The sequence below is a fragment of the Pyrus communis genome, chromosome 7, assembly GCF_041283825.1.
Source record: "Pyrus communis isolate YQ-2024b chromosome 7, ASM4128382v1, whole genome shotgun sequence".
Lineage (NCBI taxonomy): Eukaryota > Viridiplantae > Streptophyta > Magnoliopsida > Rosales > Rosaceae > Pyrus > Pyrus communis.
The window spans coordinates 5,468,642-5,487,138 of NC_142571.1; the positions used below are offsets into that span (position 1 = coordinate 5,468,642).

Sequence of the window (18,497 nt, forward strand, 5' to 3'; positions counted from 1 at the left end):
TTCATAAATTCCAACAAGCTTTCATCAACACAACTCAACCTAAGTTAACAATACGACTCCAATTCAACCGATATTATCTAGACTAATAAAGAGATGATGGACTTAATCTCACAATAAGTTAACAAAAATTTAGTTTAAATTTACTTTTGTTGAGAATCATAAGTTCATAACACTTCTGACTGCTTACAAGTGATACGTAGTACCCTGGGCCTACACCTACCCTGTGTCGGTTTAAGTAAAAACCCTGCACTCTCCATCCGTCGGCCTCTCTCTCTCTCTGGAATTCTCTCCCGCCTCTCTCTCTCAACGTCGTAACCACCGGAATCCGCCATTCACAGCCACCAGAATCCTCCCATTCCTCTCAACCTCTCATCTGAACTCATCCTCTTCTTCTTCCACTGAAAGTTTGTATCGAAGCTCGAACTCAAACCCATCGCTCGCTGCTCTCACTTCCTGTCGCCGCTGTTGGACTTGGTCCGTCCGATCACTGAGGCAATCTTCAGACTTCATGGCTATTTTTCTTCTACTTTCCGTGATTCTTAAAATTTTAGGAACAAGATTTTGCCGGAATATCTTGCAACTGACTATGTGCCATTACTGTAAATTTTGCTGAAATATCTTAAAATTTTAGGAACAAGCATGGAAATTTTGATTCAATAATTGTACCCTTAGCCTTTTGTTAATCTGGATTATCATTTTTGTTGAATTAATCGTCTGTTCGAATTCTTTCTGCCCATATTCGGAGATTCTCGTTGCAATCCAATGCCTGTTGGATTGTCTTCTATTACATTTAGATGCAATTTCGATATTCTTATAACTGCTATTCTCATTTTTCCTTTGTTATTTCGCGAATAAATATTTTCATTCTCTTGTTTTGTTTCGATATTGATGACTGCTTTTTGCTTTTTTCAGGATCAACCTGCTAGAAATGAGGATATAATTCAATGAGACCAGACCGTACTTAAAGTTTCGGTATACGGTCAGTCTATTTAAGGTCCAAGTTTTCAGTTTCCGGTTCATCTTTATGGCCTACAAACTGTTTGGTACTGGTTCTTGGTTTGGGACCTAACCCAGTCAAACTGGAATGAACTTTTAATCGGTAGACAGGCCCTTTCAACCCCCAAGCATCCCTCATCCTTTTGAATTCTAAGTTCATTCTTCAATGGCTATAACTATAGTTTCAAATATGCAAACCCAACGGCTAATTTTGAGAAACGTAGCTCCCAGAACCCTCACAACCTTCACAAAACCAACTAAGTACTCACTCTTTCACTCTCATAGACCTCATTCTTTTGCTTATTGTCCGTCAAATGACCTGGAACTTGGTCTTAAAAGTATGCAATCCCAAGAACTCTGTAGTAGTACAAGCCAAGAACCGTTTTCGTCAGCGTCTCTATCAGATTCTCTTTTGGTGGAAAAGATTTTATTAGGTTTGAAGCAAGGCACCCTCACTTCCTTGCGCGGTTTTCAGTTAAACCCATTTCTTATTGCTGAAGTTCTTTCTCGCTGCCGCGAAAATTTGCAACTGGGTCTGAAGTTTGTTGATTTGATTCTGTTAAATAGCCCTAATTTTAAACATTCATCAGAGTCTTTGAGTGCAATGATTCACATGTTGGTGCGTGGTCGAAGGGTGTCAGATGCACAACCTCTGATTCTTAGAATGGTTAGAAAGAGTGGCATTTCGCGTGTTGGAGTGGCAGACTCTTTGGTTTCAACTTATAGCAGTTGCGGCTCAAGTTCTTTGGTCTTTGATCTGTTTGTTAGAACGTATGTGCAGGCTAAGAAGTTGAGAGAAGGATTTGAGGCGTTTCAGGTGTTTAGAAGAAAAGGATTTTGTGTTTCGATAAATGCTTGCAATAGTCTTCTTGGTGGGCTTGTGAAGGTCGGGTGGATTGATTTGGCATGGGTGGTATATGGGGAAGTTGTTAGCAGTGGGGTTCAGTTAAACGTTTATACACTAAATATAATGGTTAATGCCTTATGCAAAGCTCACAAAATTGAGAGCGTTAAATTCTTCTTATCAGATATGGAAGAGAAGGGGGTGTTTTCAGATATTGTGACGTATAATACACTAATCAATGCATATTGTCGCGAAGGGCTTCTAGAAGAAGCTTTTCAGTTAAAAAACTCTATGTCTTCTAAGGGGTTGAAACCTGAGCTTTTCACGTACAATGCTATCATGAATGGTTTGTGTAAAGTAGGAAATTATGCAAGAGCAAAGGAAATGTTGTATGAAATGTTGCAAGGTGGATTGAATCCTGATACTACTACTTATAATACAATGCTTTTTGAGAGCTGTAGAAAAGGTGATTTTTTAGAGGCTGAGGAAATTTTCCATGAAATGTCACAGAGAGGTGTTGTTCCTGATATAGTTAGTTTCAGTTCACTTATTGGGGTTTTTTCGAGGAACAAAAATATTGATCGTGCGTTGCTATATTTTAGAGATATGAAAAGGGCAGGCTTGGTTCCAGATAATGTGATCTACACTATTCTTATAGATGGATATTCTAGAAAGGGAATGATGTTAGAGGCTTTGAAGCTGCGTGATGAAATGCTTGAGCAAGGTTGCACTATTGATGTGGTAACGTTCAATACAATTTTAAATGGACTGTGTCGAGAGAAAATGCTTTCTGATGCAGATGAGCTTTTCAATGAAATGTTGGAAAGGGGTGTCATTCCTGATTTTTATACTTTCACAACGCTCATTCATGGCTATTGCAAGCACGGGAATATGACTAAATCTCTCAATCTGTTTGATGCAATGACTAATGGAAATATTAAGCCTGATATTGTCACATACAACACATTGTTTGATGGCTTCTGCAAACTAGGTGAAATGGATAAAGCTAAGGAGTTATGGGATGACATGGTTTCAAGAAGGATATTACCCAATCACATTTCATATGGCATCCTAATCAATGGATTTTGTAGCATGGGGAACGTGCATGAGGCGTTTAGGTTGTGGGACCAGATGATTGAAGAAGGCATCAAACCCACTCTAGTTACTTGTAACACTGTCATTAAAGGTTATTGCCGCTCTGGTGGCACAACAAAGGCGGATGAGTTCTTAGGCAAAATGATTTCAAAAGGAGTTGTTCCTGACAGTATTACTTACAACACTTTGATTAACGGATATGTAAAAGAAGAGAATCTGAACAAAGCATTTTCCTCAGTTCAGGAGATGGAAAAGCAAGGGATACTGTCGGATCAGTTTACATACAATATAATTCTAAATGGGTTCTGTAGGCAAGGTAGAATGCACGAAGCCGAGCTAGTATTGCGGAAGATGATTGAGAGAGGTGTAAAACCTGATAGATCCACTTATACGTCATTGATAAATGGACATGTGACCCAGGACAATTTGAAGGAGGCATTTCGGTTCCATGATGAGATGCTTCAAAGGGGATTTGTGCCAGATGATGAATTCTAGTTTGCTCTTCCAGCTGAAGGTTGGATATTCTCTTAAATCTCATTGCGCTCTTCATTTTAATTAGCTACCTCCAAAATGTTGTGACCTAATGATCTTATGTTTATATTTTACATACAGGGACTTGAATTCATTACTTTACATACCTTGTCTTGTATTTTGTTATTATAATGTGAGATTACAATTTCTTAAATAATGCATATACAGATCTATTCTGTCATACACCATATTGAATGTAGTGAGATGATGCTTACTCATCTTATATTTGTTTTCATCATCTTTTAAATAGCCATTATAGGATTTTTATGCTTTTCTACGTTTAGTACTTCAGCTGCAGTTACATGAGGGAATTTATTTATGAGAGGATTTCACTTTTGGATGGGATTTATAGTGAATATATCCTGTGAGTCATCATCATATATTACTTTGTCGTAAATCAATAGGAAATAATCAAAATTGAAATACCAAGCAATTCTAGTCACTATGATTTGAAGTTCCTATCGATTAATTATGTATCCTACTCTCCTGCTTTAACCTCATTGAATATAGCTATGAATCTATGACTGATTCATAACTATGTTTTGTTTTTTTTTTTTACTTCTCAATTTTACATTTTTGGAGTTTGTTCAGACAGTTTTTAATGTTTTTATTAATTAATTAATGAACAGGAAAAGAAAATTACTTAGTATCAGTGGCAGATTTGGATAATTAATATCAACATACTTCTTTCGAAGAACTTAATCACATGTTTTTCATGCTATTATAAAGAAGATTAATTCTATTCGTTTCCTTGTAGATATTTACTTGAGGAGATGAAGAAACCTTCTTCCTTCAAATGTAAGTCCATCTTTCCGTAGTACGTACAGTGATGGCTAGAAGACATATTGTAAGTTCCTTTTCTTCTTCTGCTGTATTTACATTAGCTGTTGTTGGAGCTTTCTGTTCTCACTTATTTAGTTAAAAATTGTGAGCATTTTGTGCTTTTTAGTTCGCAAAGCATAAATATCGTTGGTCTCTGAAGTTCGAAAATTTGATTTGTTGTCATCAATTAGGCTTGGTCCAGTCGTCTTTCACTTCCCCTTGGTGAAAAGTTCGAAGTGGAGGGAAAATTTCCCATCACCATAAAAGAAAGAAAAAGTAGAGCAAAAGTGTCCCCTTATCTGCTACAGCTGCAATTGCTTTATGAAAGGTGCCAACTTGGCCCGTAATAGAGTTAATTGCTTATAATCAAGTGTAGTTGGAAGCAAAATATAGCCTTCAATCTTTAGATTTCGTGGAAATGAAAAGGGCGGAAAGTCATGAATTTACATCTGTAGCATGTTATATTCTTCATCCTATCTTTTAGTGTCTATAGTGAATTTTCGAACTTCAGCAGGTAGTATATGTGACTCTTGCATGTACCCAGAATTACATTTGCTTTACTCATATACAGGCATTTTGATATGAACTGTTTATTTAAACCCAAATTAACTACTTAAACTACCTTTACAAACCAAATCCAATATGTAAATTTATCTTTACACCCAATTTAAAATATGTGGAGATTGAGGAGTGACTGTTATCTATGAATGGCAAAGGTCATACTAGCTCACGGGGTCTAGTCCTTTTTTCAGGGCATACCCTTTTTTTGGTTGTCTAGGACAACTCTATTCTCATTGGCAAGAATTTCAATCACAAGATTTTGTGATGAAGAAACAAGTAACTAAATGTTTAATTCTGTTGTCTTTAAAATTTCTTCAATTGCACTAGAAGCTTTCTTGGAATTCTTTGCCTCCTTGTAATACTTGTCAGTCATTACAGCTATTCTAAGGCATTAAATACTTTCTTCACGGTGGACATTTGTACCTCCACTACTCATCTCAAAATACTTGCAGTACATTTCTTCTAAATCCATATGTTGGTATTTGACAGTTTACTAACTCAATACCAAAATATGTGGGTGATAAGTTTACAAACTCTATCACACCTCTTTCACTTTGCACTCTCAAATAAAATTGGACAAAGAAAGAAATAGAGAAAGGAGGGAAGCAACAAGCTTTGGCAAAACACTTGGACTTTGATATATGAAAAGGTTTACAAATTGTTGGAATAAGAAAGCTTACAAGCTTCTTCACAATTGGAAGTGGGATTTGGATGGGATGATTTACAATGCTTGAGAACTTGGGTATTTATAGCAAACCAAATGATTAAACTAAGATTATTTATTACCACACAAAACACATTAATTGCACCTAATAATTTTATTCAACCATACCTAACATTGCCTAACTTTCAATGCCTAACTTTGACATTGATTTTCAACAATAGCAACCTGTTTTGATTTGAATTTCCAACACACCTCCTCAAATCAAAACGCCTTCATTCCTAGCATTTCACGCAGTAGCCGGAATGTTTCAATTGGCAATGGCTTTGTGAAGATGTCTGCCACTTGTTCCTTGGTGTGACAGTAGACAAGTTCAATTGTCTTTTGCTTCACATGGTCCCTTAGAAAATGGAACCTGGTATCAATGTGCTTGCTCCTTCCATGTTGAACAGGATTCTTTGCAAGTTTGATTGCAGACACGTTATCTACGTGAATCACAGTCGATTCCACTTGTGGATGACACACTGACTTCAACAGATTTCTTAACCAAATTGCCTCACACACGGTTGAGGCTACAACAACATACTCGGTTTCACATGATGACAAAGCAACAATTGATTGCTTCTTTGAAGTCCATGAGAAAGCTGTTGATCCTAGAAAAAACACATAGCCAGTTGTGTTTTTCCTTTCATCTTGGTCATCTCCCCAATCACTATCTGAATAACCAAATAATTTTGCATCTTCACCAAAATTATAAAATAGACCATAGTTTAGAGTACCTCTTATGTACCTCAAAATTCTCTTGGCGGCCAGCCAATGAGACTCCCTTGGTGTTTCCATGTATCGACTCACGAGTCCAACACCATAAACTATATCAGGTCTTGTGATTGTAAGGTACCTTAGGCTTCCAACGAGGCTTTTGTACACTGTTGAGTTTACAAACTCACCCTCTCCTCCTTTGGACAGCTTTAATCCAGTTACGACTGGAGTATTGACAGTGTTGCACTTGTCCATATTGAACTTCTTCAATATGTCTCTCATGTACCTTTGTTGTGAGATGTAGATACCATCACTTTCTTGCTTCACTTCTATGCCAAGAAAGTATGACATTAATCCATTGTCAGTCATCTCGAATTCACTGAACATGGATTGCTTGAACTCATGGAACATTGCCTCATTGTTTCCTGTAAACAATAAATCATCTACATAGAGACAAATAATTAAGAACTCCCCTTTTTCACCATTCTTCATGTAAACTGAATGCTCGTATGGACATTTCTGAAATCCATTTTGGTGAAGGTAGTTGTCGATCCTTGAGTTCCAAGCTCGTGGTGCTTGCTTGAGGCCGTACAAAGCCTTCTTCAAACGATACACCTTATCTTCTTCTCCTTGTACTTGGAAGTCTTCCGGTTGTTCCACGTACACTTCTTCCTCAAGTACTCCATTAAGGAAGGCTGACTTGACATCTAGTTGATAAATTTTCCATTTATGATGTGCGGCAAGAGAGATTAGCAATCTTACCGTGTCAAGTCTCGCAACTGGAGCATAGACTTCATCATAGTCCACTCCATACTTCTGTTTGTAGCCCTTTGCTACAAGCCTTGATTTGTATCGATCCACACTCCCATCTGCAGTGCGTTTGATCTTGTAAACCCACTTGACACCAATAGCCTTCTGATTTGGTGGGAGCTTTGTCAGCTCCCAAGTGTCATTCTTCTCGATGGCATGGATCTCTTCTTCCATGGCTTTCTTCCAACAATCTTCTTCCACAGCTTCATTGAATGAGAAAGGCTCGTGGTCTGCATACAAGCAGAAAAGGTTGGTTTCTTCTTCTTCTTCTTGTCCATAAATCTCTGTGAGACTCCTTAACCTCACTGGAGTTGAGGAGCTGCTTTCCTCACTAGATGTAGGACCACTCCTTGCAATTCTGTGCACTGGAGTTGTGATTGTTTGAGCAGGCTGTTGCTCAATCGGTGGTACAACTTCTGGTTCTTCAAAATCAGTGGAGACGATCTTCTCTTTACTGACTTCTTTGTTGTTCCACGTCCATGTCTCTTCCTCACTGAAGATGACATCTCTACTAACCACTAGTTTGCCAGTTAGTGGGTTGTAGAGCTTGTATGCCTTGGACTCTTCACTATAGCCCACAAACACACTTATCACCTCTATCATCAAGTTTCCTCCTCTTGGCTTCTGGAACATGAGCATATGCAACACACCCAAAAATTCTTAGGTGTGTAACATTCGGCTTGTATCCACTCCAAGCCTCTTGTGGTGTCATCCTCTTGACACTCTTTGTTGGACATCGATTCAACAAATAAATCGAACAAGCTACAGCTTCTGCCCATAACTCTTTTGGCAAATTCTTCTCCTTAAGCATGGACCTTGTCATGTCAAGGATGGTTCGATTCTTTCTTTCGGCTATCCCATTTTGCTGTGGGGTATAGGCAGCAGTAAGTTGATGCCTAATTCCTTGCTCCTTGCAGTATGCTTGGAAAGCATTGGAGGTGTACTCTCCACCTCTATCTGATCTCACAGCCACAAGCTTGTGGTTACTTTCTGCCTCTGTGAGTGCCTTGAACTCCTTGAAAATTTTTAGGGCAGCTAACTTCTCCTTGAGAAAATAGACCCAAGTCTTTCTACTGAAATCATCAATGAAGGTAATAAAATACCTATTACCTCCATAAGACATGGGATCCAATGGACCACATATATCTGTGTGCACAAACTGCAGTGGTGCCTTTGCTCTCCATGTATCACCAACAGGGAACGATAGTCGTGCTTGCTTGCCAAGCACACAACCTTCACATACTTGGCGTGTGGCTTCAATCTGGGGTAGACCACGAACCATTCCTCCACTTGACAGCAACTTTAGGCCATTGAAATTAAGATGGCCAAATCGAAGATGCCATTTCCATGACTCATCTTCCATTACACCGATGTTGCAGCTTCCAATCTTTGTGTTCAAATTCAACGGAAACATCCGGTTCTTTGACATTCGAACACGTGCAATAAGCTTTCTCCTTACATTCCTGAGAGTGAGAAGCATGTTCTCCATATGTATAATGTACCCTTTCTGGAGCAGTTGACCAATGCTCAGAATGTTGCTCTTCATACCTGGTATGTAGTAGGTATCGGAGATGTATTCTTCTCTTCCATCCTTCTGGATGATCTTGATTTTCCCTTTGCCTTCAACTGGCAACTTTGAGGAGTCACCAAGACTTACAGATCCATAGGCCCCTTCTTTGAGTTCGACAAAAAACTCCTTCTTTCCACACATGTGATTGCTTGCACCAGAGTCCAAATACCAAACATCTTGTTGGCTACTGGAATCATGGTGTGCTAGTAAGACTGTAAGTTCTTTATCAGTATTTCCACTTGATTCTGCCATGTTGACATGCTCACCATTTTTATGTGAACATTCATTGGCATAATGTCCATATTGCTTACAGTTGTGACACTGGATATGCGCCTTTCCTCGAGTAGATCTCCACTCCTGAGACTGACCTTGATTTTGTGCATAGCCTCGACCTCTTCCTCGGGCTCGTCCTCGGCTACGGTTGGATGAGCTCCCACGACGTGAGTTCCACTGCCCACGACCTTTATTTGGTTTGTCAATATTCAACTTTGACTCCAAAGCTTGCTCTAGCGTTGTGGGGCTTGCATTCTTCTGAATGCGTTGCTCGTGAACTAGGAGGGATCCTAGTAGCTCTTCTGCGCTCATCACCTCCAAATCCTTGGATTCCTCAATGGCAGTCACCACATGCTCAAACTTAGATGTGAGTGACCGGAGTATCTTCTCCACAACTCGTACTTCATCGAGTCTCTCGCAATTTCTCCTCATCTGATTTACTATCACAATGAGCCTTGAGTGATAGTCGGAGATGCTCTCTCCTTCATTCATATGAGCAGTTTCAAAATCTGCTCGAAGTGATTGTAACCTCACTTTCTTGACTCGATCTACTCCTTTGTAGATTGTACTGAGTGTATCCCATACTTGCTTGCTCGTTTTTGCTTCTGCAACCTTCTCGAACGTTGAATCTTCCAAACCCTGGTATAGAAGATACAGCGCCTTTTGGTCCTTCTTTCGTAAGTCCTTGAGAGTGTTCCTTTGATCCGCAGTATATAAGGCTTCTTGCTCGGCAGTGGGTACAACATACCCACTACTGACAACTTCCCATAGCTCCTGTGATCCAAACAATGCTTTGAATTGGATGCACCATCTTTCATAATTTTCTTTCTTCAATGTGGGAACTTGGAGTTGCACTAAGTTGGACGCCATAACTGCGGCACCTGCCAGAATGGTATTCTGGCTCTGATATCAATTGTTGGTATTTGACAGTTTACTAACTCAATACCAAAATATGTGGGTGATAAGTTTACAAACTCTATCACACCTCTTTCACTTTGCACTCTCAAATAAAATTGGACAAAGAAAGAAATAGAGAAAGCAGGGAAGCAACAAGCTTTGGCAAAACACTTGGACTTTGATATATGAAAAGGTTTACAAATTGTTGGAATAAGAAAGCTTACAAGCTTCTTCACAATTGGAAGTGGGATTTGGATGGGATCATTTACAATGCTTGAGAACTTGGGTATTTATAGCAAACCAAATAATTAAACTAAGATTATTTATTACCACACAAAACACATTAATTGCACCTAATAATTTTATTCAACCATACCTAACATTGCCTAACTTTCAATGCCTAACTTTGACATTGATTTTCAACAATAGCAACCTGTTTTGATTTGAATTTCCAACAGTATCTTCTATACCAGGGTTTGGAAGATTCAACGTTCGAGAAGGTTGCAGAAGCAAAAACGAGCAAGCAAGTATGGGATACACTCAGTACAATCTACAAAGGAGTAGATCGAGTCAAGAAAGTGAGGTTACAATCACTTCGAGCAGATTTTGAAACTGCTCATATGAATGAAGGGGAGAGCATCTCCGACTATCACTCAAGGCTCATTGTGATAGTAAATCAGATGAGGAGAAATGGCGAGAGACTCGATGAAGTACGAGTTGTGGAGAAGATACTCCGGTCACTCACATCTAAGTTTGAGCATGTGGTGACTGCCATTGAGGAATCCAAGGATTTGGAGGTGATGAGCGCAGAAGAGCTACTAGGATCCCTCCTAGTTCACGAGCAACGCATTCAGAAGAATGCAAGCCCCACAACGCTAGAGCAAGCTTTGGAGTCAAAGTTGAATATTGACAAACCAAATAAAGGTCGTGGGCAATGGAACTCACGTCGTGGGAGCTCATCCAACCGTAGCCGAGGACGAGCCCGAGGAAGAGGTCGAGGCTATGCACAAAATCAAGGTCAGTCTCAGGAGTGGAGATCTACTCGAGGAAAGGCGCATATCCAGTGTCACAACTGTAAGCAATATGGACATTATGCCAATGAATGTTCACATAAAAATGGTGAGCATGTCAACATGGCAGAATCAAGTGGAAATACTGATGAAGAACTTACAGTCTTACTAGCACACCATGATTCCAGTAGCCAACAAGATGTTTGGTATTTGGACTCTGGTGCAAGCAATCACATGTGTGGAAAGAAGGAGTTTTTTGCCGAACTCAAAGAAGGGACCTATGGAACTGTAAGTCTTGGTGACTCCTCAAAATTGCCAGTTGAAGGCAAAGGGAAGATCAAGATCATCCAGAAGGATGGAAAAGAAGAATACATCTCCGATACCTACTACATACCAGGTATGAAGAGCAACATTCTGAGCATTGGTCAACTGCTCCAGAAAGGGTACATTATACATATGGAGAACATGCTTCTCACTCTCAGGAATGCAAGGAGAAAGCTTATTGCACGTGTTCGAATGTCAAAGAACCGGATGTTTCCGTTGAATTTGAACACAAAGATTGGAAGCTGCAACATCGGTGTAATGGAAGATGAGTCATGGAAATGGCATCTTCGATTTGGCCATCTTAATTTCAATGGCCTAAAGTTGCTGTCAAGTGGAGGAATGGTTCGTGGTCTACCCCAGATTGAAGCCACACGCCAAGTATGTAAAGGTTGTGTGCTTGGCAAGCAAGCACGACTATCGTTCCCTGTTGGTGATACATGGAGAGCAAAGGCACCACTGCAGTTGGTGCACACAGATATATGTGGTCCATTGGATCCCATGTCTTATGGAGGTAATAGGTATTTTATTACCTTCATTGATGATTTCAGTAGAAAGACTTGGGTCTATTTTCTCAAGGAGAAGTCAGCTGCCCTAAAAATTTTCAAGGAGTTCAAGGCACTCACAGAGGCAGAAAGTAACCACAAGCTTGTGGCTGTGAGATCAGATAGAGGTGGAGAGTACACCTCCAATGCTTTCCAAGCATACTGCAAGGAGCAAGGAATTAGGCATCAACTTACTGCTGCCTATACCCCACAGCAAAATGGGATAGCCGAAAGAAAGAATCGAATCATCCTTGACATGACAAGGTTCATGCTTAAGGAGAAGAATTTGCCAAAAGAGTTATGGGCAGAAGCTGTAGCTTGTTCGATTTATTTGTTGAATCGATGTCCAACAAAGAATGTCAAGAGGATGACACCACAAGAGGCTTGGAGTGGATACAAGCCGAATGTTACACACCTAAGAATTTTTGGGTGTGTTGCATATGCTCAAGTTCCAGAAGCCAAGAGGAGGAAACTTGATGATAGAGGTGAGTAGTGTGTGTTTGTGGGCTATAGTGAAGAGTCCAAGGCATACAAGCTCTACAACCCACTAACTGGCAAACTAGTGGTTAGTAGAGATGTCATCTTTAGTGAGGAAGAGACATGGACGTGGAACAACAAAGAAGTCAGTAAAGAGAAGATCGTCTCCACTGATTTTGAAGAACCAGAAGTTGTACCACCGATTGAGCAACAGCCGGCTCAAACAATCACAACAACTCCAGTGCACAGAATTGCAAGGAGTGGTCCTACATCTAGTGAGGAAAGCAGCTCCTCAACTCCAGTGAGGTTAAGGAATCTCACAGAGATTTATGGACAAGAAGAAGAAACCAACCTTTTCTGCTTGTATGCAGACCACGAGCCTTTCTCATTCAATGAAGTTGTGGAAGAAGATTGTTGGAAGAAAGCCATGGAAGAAGAGATCCATGCCATCGAGAAGAATGACACTTGGGAGCTGACAAAGCTCCCACCAAATCAGAAGGCTATTGGTGTCAAGTGGGTTTACAAGATCAAACGCACTGCAGATGGGAGTGTGGATCGATACAAATCAAGACTTGTAGCAAAGGGCTACAAACAGAAGTATGGAGTGGACTATGATGAAGTCTATGCTCCAGTTGCGAGACTTGACACGGTAAGATTGCTAATCTCTCTTGCCGCACATCATAAATGGAAAATTTATCAACTAGATGTCAAGTCAGCCTTCCTTAATGGAGTACTTGAGGAAGAAGTGTACGTGGAACAACCGGAAGGCTTCCAAGTACAAGGAGAAGAAGATAAGGTGTATCGTTTGAAGAAGGCTTTGTACGGCCTCAAGCAAGCACCACGAGCTTGGAACTCAAGGATCGACAACTACCTTCACCAAAATGGATTTCAGAAATGTTCATACGAGCATTCAGTTTACATGAAGAATGGTGAAAAAGGGGAGTTCTTAATTATTTGTCTCTATGTAGATGATTTATTGTTTACAGGAAACAATGAGGCAATGTTCCATGAGTTCAAGCAATCCATGTTCAGTGAATTCGAGATAACTGACAATGGATTAATGTCATACTTTCTTGGCATAGAAGTGAAGCAAGAAAGTGATGGTATCTACATCTCTCAACAAAGGTACATGAGAGACATATTGAAGAAGTTCAATATGGACAAGTGCAACACTGTCAATACCCCAGTCGCAACTGGATTGAAGCTGTCCAAAGGAGGAGAGGGTGAGTTTGTAAACTCAACAGTGTACAAAAGCCTCGTTGGAAGCCTAAGGTACCTTACAATCACAAGACCTGATATAGTTTATGGTGTTGGACTCGTGAGTCGATACATGGAAACACCAAGGGAGTCTCATTGGCTGGCCGCCAAGAGAATTTTGAGGTACATAAGAGGTACTCTAAACTATGGTCTATTTTATAATTTTGGTGAAGATGCAAAATTATTTGGTTATTCAGATAATGATTGGGGAGGTGACCAAGATGAAAGGAAAAGCACAACTGGCTATGTGTTTTTTCTAGGATCAACAGCTTTCTCATGGACTTCAAAGAAGCAATCAATTGTTGCTTTGTCATCATGTGAAGCCGAGTATGTTGCTGTAGCCTCAACCGTGTATGAGGCAATTTGGTTAAGAAATCTGTTGAAGTCAGTGTGTCATCCACAAGTGGAATCGACTGTGATTCACGTAGATAACGTGTCTGCAATCAAACTTGCAAAGAATCCTGTTCAACATGGAAGGAGCAAGCACATTGATACCAGGTTCCATTTTCTAAGGGACCATGTGAAGCAAAAGACAATTGAACTTGTCTACTGTCACACCAAGGAACAAGTGGCAGACATCTTCACAAAGCCATTGCCAATTGAAACATTCCGGCTACTGCGTGAAATGCTAGGAATGAAGGCGTTTTGATTTGAGGAGGTGTGTTGGAAATTCAAATCAAAACAGGTTGCTATTGTTGAAAATCAATGTCAAAGTTAGGCAATGTTAGGTATGGTTGAATAAAATTATTAGGTGCAATTAATGTGTTTTGTGTGGTAATAAATAATCTTAGTTTAATTATTTGGTTTGCTATAAATACCCAAGTTCTCAAGCATTGTAAATCATCCCATCCAAATCCCACTTCCAATTGTGAAGAAGCTTGTAAGCTTTCTTATTCCAACAATTTGTAAACCTTTTCATATATCAAAGTCCAAGTGTTTTGCCAAAGCTTGTTGCTTCCCTCCTTTCTCTATTTCTTTCTTTGTCCAATTTTATTTGAGAGTGCAAAGTGAAAGAGGTGTGATAGAGTTTGTAAACTTATCACCCACATATTTTGGTATTGAGCTAGAGCAAAAGTGTCCCCTTATCTGCTACAGCTGCAATTGCTTTATGAAAGGTGCCAACTTGGCCCGTAATAGAGTTAATTGCTTATAATCAAGTGTAGTTGGAAGCAAAATATAGCCTTCAATCTTTAGATTTCGTGGAAATGAAAAGGGCGGAAAGTCATGAATTTACATCTGTAGCATGTTATATTCTTCATCCTATCTTTTAGTGTCTATAGTGAATTTTCGAACTTCAGCAGGTAGTATATGTGACTCTTGCATGTACCCAGAATTACATTTGCTTTACTCATATACAGGCATTTTGATATGAATTGTTTATTTAAACCCAAATTAACTACTTAAACTACCTTTACAAACCAAATCCAATATGTAAATTTATCTTTACACCCAATTTAAAATATGTGGAGATTGAGGAGTGACTGTTATCTATGAATGGCAAAGGTCATACTAGCTCACGGGGTCTAGTCCTTTTTTCAGGGCATACCCTTTTTTTGGTTGTCTAGGACAACTCTATTCTCATTGGCAAGAATTTCAATCACAAGATTTTGTGATGAAGAAACAAGTAACTAAATGTTTAATTCTGTTGTCTTTAAAATTTCTTCAATTGCACTAGAAGCTTTCTTGGAATTCTTTGCCTCCTTGTAATACTTGTCAGTCATTACAGCTATTCTAAGGCATTAAATACTTTCTTCACGGTGGACATTTGTACCTCCACTACTCATCTCAAAATACTTGCAGTACATTTCTTCTAAATCCATAAAGAGTCCTTTTGTGCTTCTGAAAGAAACTTTTTCAAGCGTTTGACGAGCCCATTGCTCTCCAGGAATGGAGGCACAAAGTGGAGGGTTTGATTATTGGATATGGGTTTATAGATAAATTTGGTTTTAGTTTTAATAAAATCCTGTCTCTAACGGTAATTGTACAATAGGACAGAAAAGACGATTCACATATATGGTTTAAGTTGGGTGTAGACTGTAGAGTGAGATGACATGGGTTCAAATAAAATTGGTTGCAGGGTTTACATGATTTTCCTAGATCAATATTCGCTTTCTGCGATTTCAGTTTCTTTTTTATGCTCTCCTTTTGTGTCATAAACAGTATGAATGGCTTTCCCACAGATTCCAGGAATGGAGCCAGATTCAGTCCAGTGAGATCAGAGAGTTGAAGCAGGTTGGATGACCACTCTAGCATATTCGAGAACCTCTGTTGCAGGGAAGACTGGAGAGGCTGGACTCACTGCCCAGTGCTGTAAGGTTATAATTCGTGAACTCCAACCTCATCTCGCTCTTTTGGATGACTAACGAGCCATCTCAAAAAAACAGAGACTAATTACACTGAGTGATGATTTTTGAGGAATACCAAAAGCAAAAGAAAAATTGCACATCTGAAAAATAAGGTGTGACTGGCCTGCCGAAGCCAGTACGAATGTGCCCTCATCAGTCATCAGTCATCACAGTGTGCTGCAAAAATGGCACCCTGCAATAATTTGGGAGGAAAGGCCGGGGGGTGCCATCTACAGGCTTTTGTAATGTTGGTATCGGCAGCTGTTTTCGGAATTTGATGTGACGGGTTGTGAAAAATTCCAAGTAATATCGATCGGTTTTACAAATCCATTGAGAACAAAAATTGTGAATCTTCAAGTTTTCTACTATTTATTTTCATCAAATCTCTTGTAAATTAGAGCAATGCTCAAAAAAATCCATTATATATGATCACTCTTATTATTATTATTCTTTGGCATCAGGTACATTGGCAAATAAATATGGAAAACAAAATCCATGGCAATTCTTTACCCGGTACCGCAATCGGTTGCCTTGAAGGATAATGTCCTTTCTTGCAGGTCAAATCCTACCAAGAAGTTCATTTGTGCCACATTCCCATAGGTCCCCACATCGTTGGTCGGGGAAAATGCAAGACACACAACATCTTCCCTAACCCTAACGAAAGTGTTGACGGATTTTAACTTCACGTCTGCACCACGGAAATGGACTGTAACAATGGGAGCGTCGATTTCCGGTTTAGTCTTGTAACAGAGCAGTAGAATGCCGGTTGGATCTCTCGTCACCTCCAGATGAATTGCCTTTCTAATTGCCGATTCGAAACTTTCATAAAGCTGTGTAGGCAAAGCTGTTATAGTAGTCCCGGAGTCTATGATCATGTTGCCCTTAAAACTTTGAGGACTGGAAACTTCAAGCTTAATATAGTCGTCTCCGACGCTGATGCCTTGAAGCTCAAGGTAGTAATAGGTTTGCGAACCGTTCGACAGGACAGGAGTTGAGACCACATCACGGCCTGAAACTTTACCACCAAAGTACATCTTGCTTGGGATTTCACTTTGACTACTTTGCTTGGAGTGCAAGTTTGAACGAAATTGTAGTTCGTAACTCGGCACCAAGCAGTAGGAGAAAGATTTCCTACCAACCACTTTTCCGATTTGGGATATAAGCGACACAGCTCCGCTTCCAAGTCCGACTATGCCTGTCTCAGTCCCGCTGAAGATTCCTCCGTTGTGGTGTCCACATCCAAATATGGTGTTGGGGATTGATACGGCGGCCTTGCCTGCAGTTCTGGAAGCCAATGTAACAGTGTCCACGGACAGATTTCCAGAGGTGTAGGAATTGTCCCCATACGTATAATTGTAATAGCAAAACTTATCGTTTGAGCAAGTGCCTTCACTTAGCAAATGGCATTGTTTGGACAAACAAGAAAGGGGCTCATATGTTGAAGAAGAATTGGGATCAAAGATGGGGATTTTTTGCTTGAAACAATCCTTACACGGCTTGCATTGCGTCCATGTAAGATCGCTGCCGGTGTCCACAATGCCAATCAAAGTTTTGGGCGGTGTCCCAATCGATATGTTCACCAAATACTCTCCTGCAACATAGATTAAATGGGCTTCCCCTGTAGGACTCGTAGCGCGTAGTCCTGAACCTTTTCTGCCGAAATGGTTGGTCACACGGTAATGCGAGCGTTGCAAGGCATTGCTTAAGCGTTGCCAATGAGACTCCGCCGGATTGTACAACGGAGATGATGGCGAATCGCGGTGGATCAGTTCGAGGCTGAAGCCGATTCCGTGGTGATGGTCATCATCTTCTGTGAGCGAGAGAAATGGGAGGAAAATAATGGCAAATGCAATGGTGAAAAGTGAGTGAATAGCTTCCATGAGAAAGATGAAGACAACACTTTGAACATATAACAAAAGAGTCTCTGCAATGGTATTTTATATAATTAGTGGCGGAACCAGAATGATTCTTTTCCAAATGAGAGTCTCAAAAGACTAAAAATATCAGAGCACATCTGGTAGGATTTGGTTATTAATTAAATCATGGTTGGACCTGAGAGATTCAAAACTGTTTCTAGAAAGTGGAATGGTTTGACTATATTTTCTATTGAGTAAGTTTGACAAAGCATCAAATTTAATGCTTTGTGGGAATTATTATTTGGATTTATAGTTTGTTTCCTCTTTTGTCTAATTCCTCGGTTTGAGTTATTTCTACCAGAAATTATGGGGTGGTATTTTATTGAATTTCACAAATAATTAGAGGTTGTTAATTAGGTACATAAGTTTTAGTGGTCAAGAAATTGATCTAGAGTAAATTTGCACAATAAAACAAACTATAATAAACCCTTATACAGCTACCAGAAACATTGTCATGCCCCTACAAAACGTCATCAATACAAATTTAGTACAAAAACAAGATAAACGCAACAAACTTAAAACACGATAGACACATCACGTTTGAGTTTTAAACGTACGTGCAAATGACGTACGTGCTGGTGTCCCCTTCTATTTGTTGGCACAAAATTCCAACAAACCTTCTTTCTTTGCACAAAAGATAAGATCCAGCAAACCTTCTAGTTTCTTGGTTGGTCTGTCTCAAGGACAGCTCAATTGACATATATATATATATATATATATATATATATATATATATGTTCTAAGTTAATTGCGCTTTGGAAAAGGTTTTTCTTTGTCGAAATGTTTTAAGTTAAACGATAGCAGTGT

General features: G+C 39.6%; 1 protein-coding gene and 1 pseudogene across 5 annotated transcripts; one reads left to right on the top strand and one right to left on the bottom strand.

The window, feature by feature from the left end:
- Window positions 1-232: 232 nt before the first annotated feature.
- On the top strand, window positions 233-16,221 carry LOC137734897 (uncharacterized). 4 transcript variants are annotated; one of them, XM_088697770.1, is made up of 5 exons: window positions 233-492; window positions 913-985; window positions 1,167-3,449; window positions 4,224-4,313; window positions 15,610-16,221. In XM_088697770.1, the coding sequence occupies exon 3, from the start codon at window positions 1,187-1,189 to the stop codon at window positions 3,428-3,430; it is 2,244 nt and encodes a 747-aa protein (XP_088553896.1). In that variant the 5' UTR covers window positions 233-492; window positions 913-985; window positions 1,167-1,186; the 3' UTR covers window positions 3,431-3,449; window positions 4,224-4,313; window positions 15,610-16,221. The 4 variants fall into 4 exon arrangements, with proteins under 4 accessions (XP_088553896.1, XP_088553892.1, XP_088553895.1 ...); XM_088697766.1 differs by having other exon boundaries at window positions 233-511; window positions 913-3,449; XM_088697769.1 differs by having other exon boundaries at window positions 233-511; window positions 913-3,449; window positions 4,224-4,264.
- Window positions 16,199-17,730, bottom strand: LOC137734182 (aspartic proteinase CDR1 pseudogene; annotated as a pseudogene). The gene has a single exon (XR_015964600.1). The product of XR_015964600.1 is annotated as an aspartic proteinase CDR1 pseudogene (transcript).
- Window positions 17,731-18,497: the final 767 nt, after the last annotated feature.

What these genes read in the sequence shown, in the direction of transcription:
- LOC137734897 (XM_088697766.1), top strand. Translation starts at nt 1,163, where the DNA reads ATGGCTATAACTATAGTTTCAAATATGCAAACCCAACGGCTAATTTTG.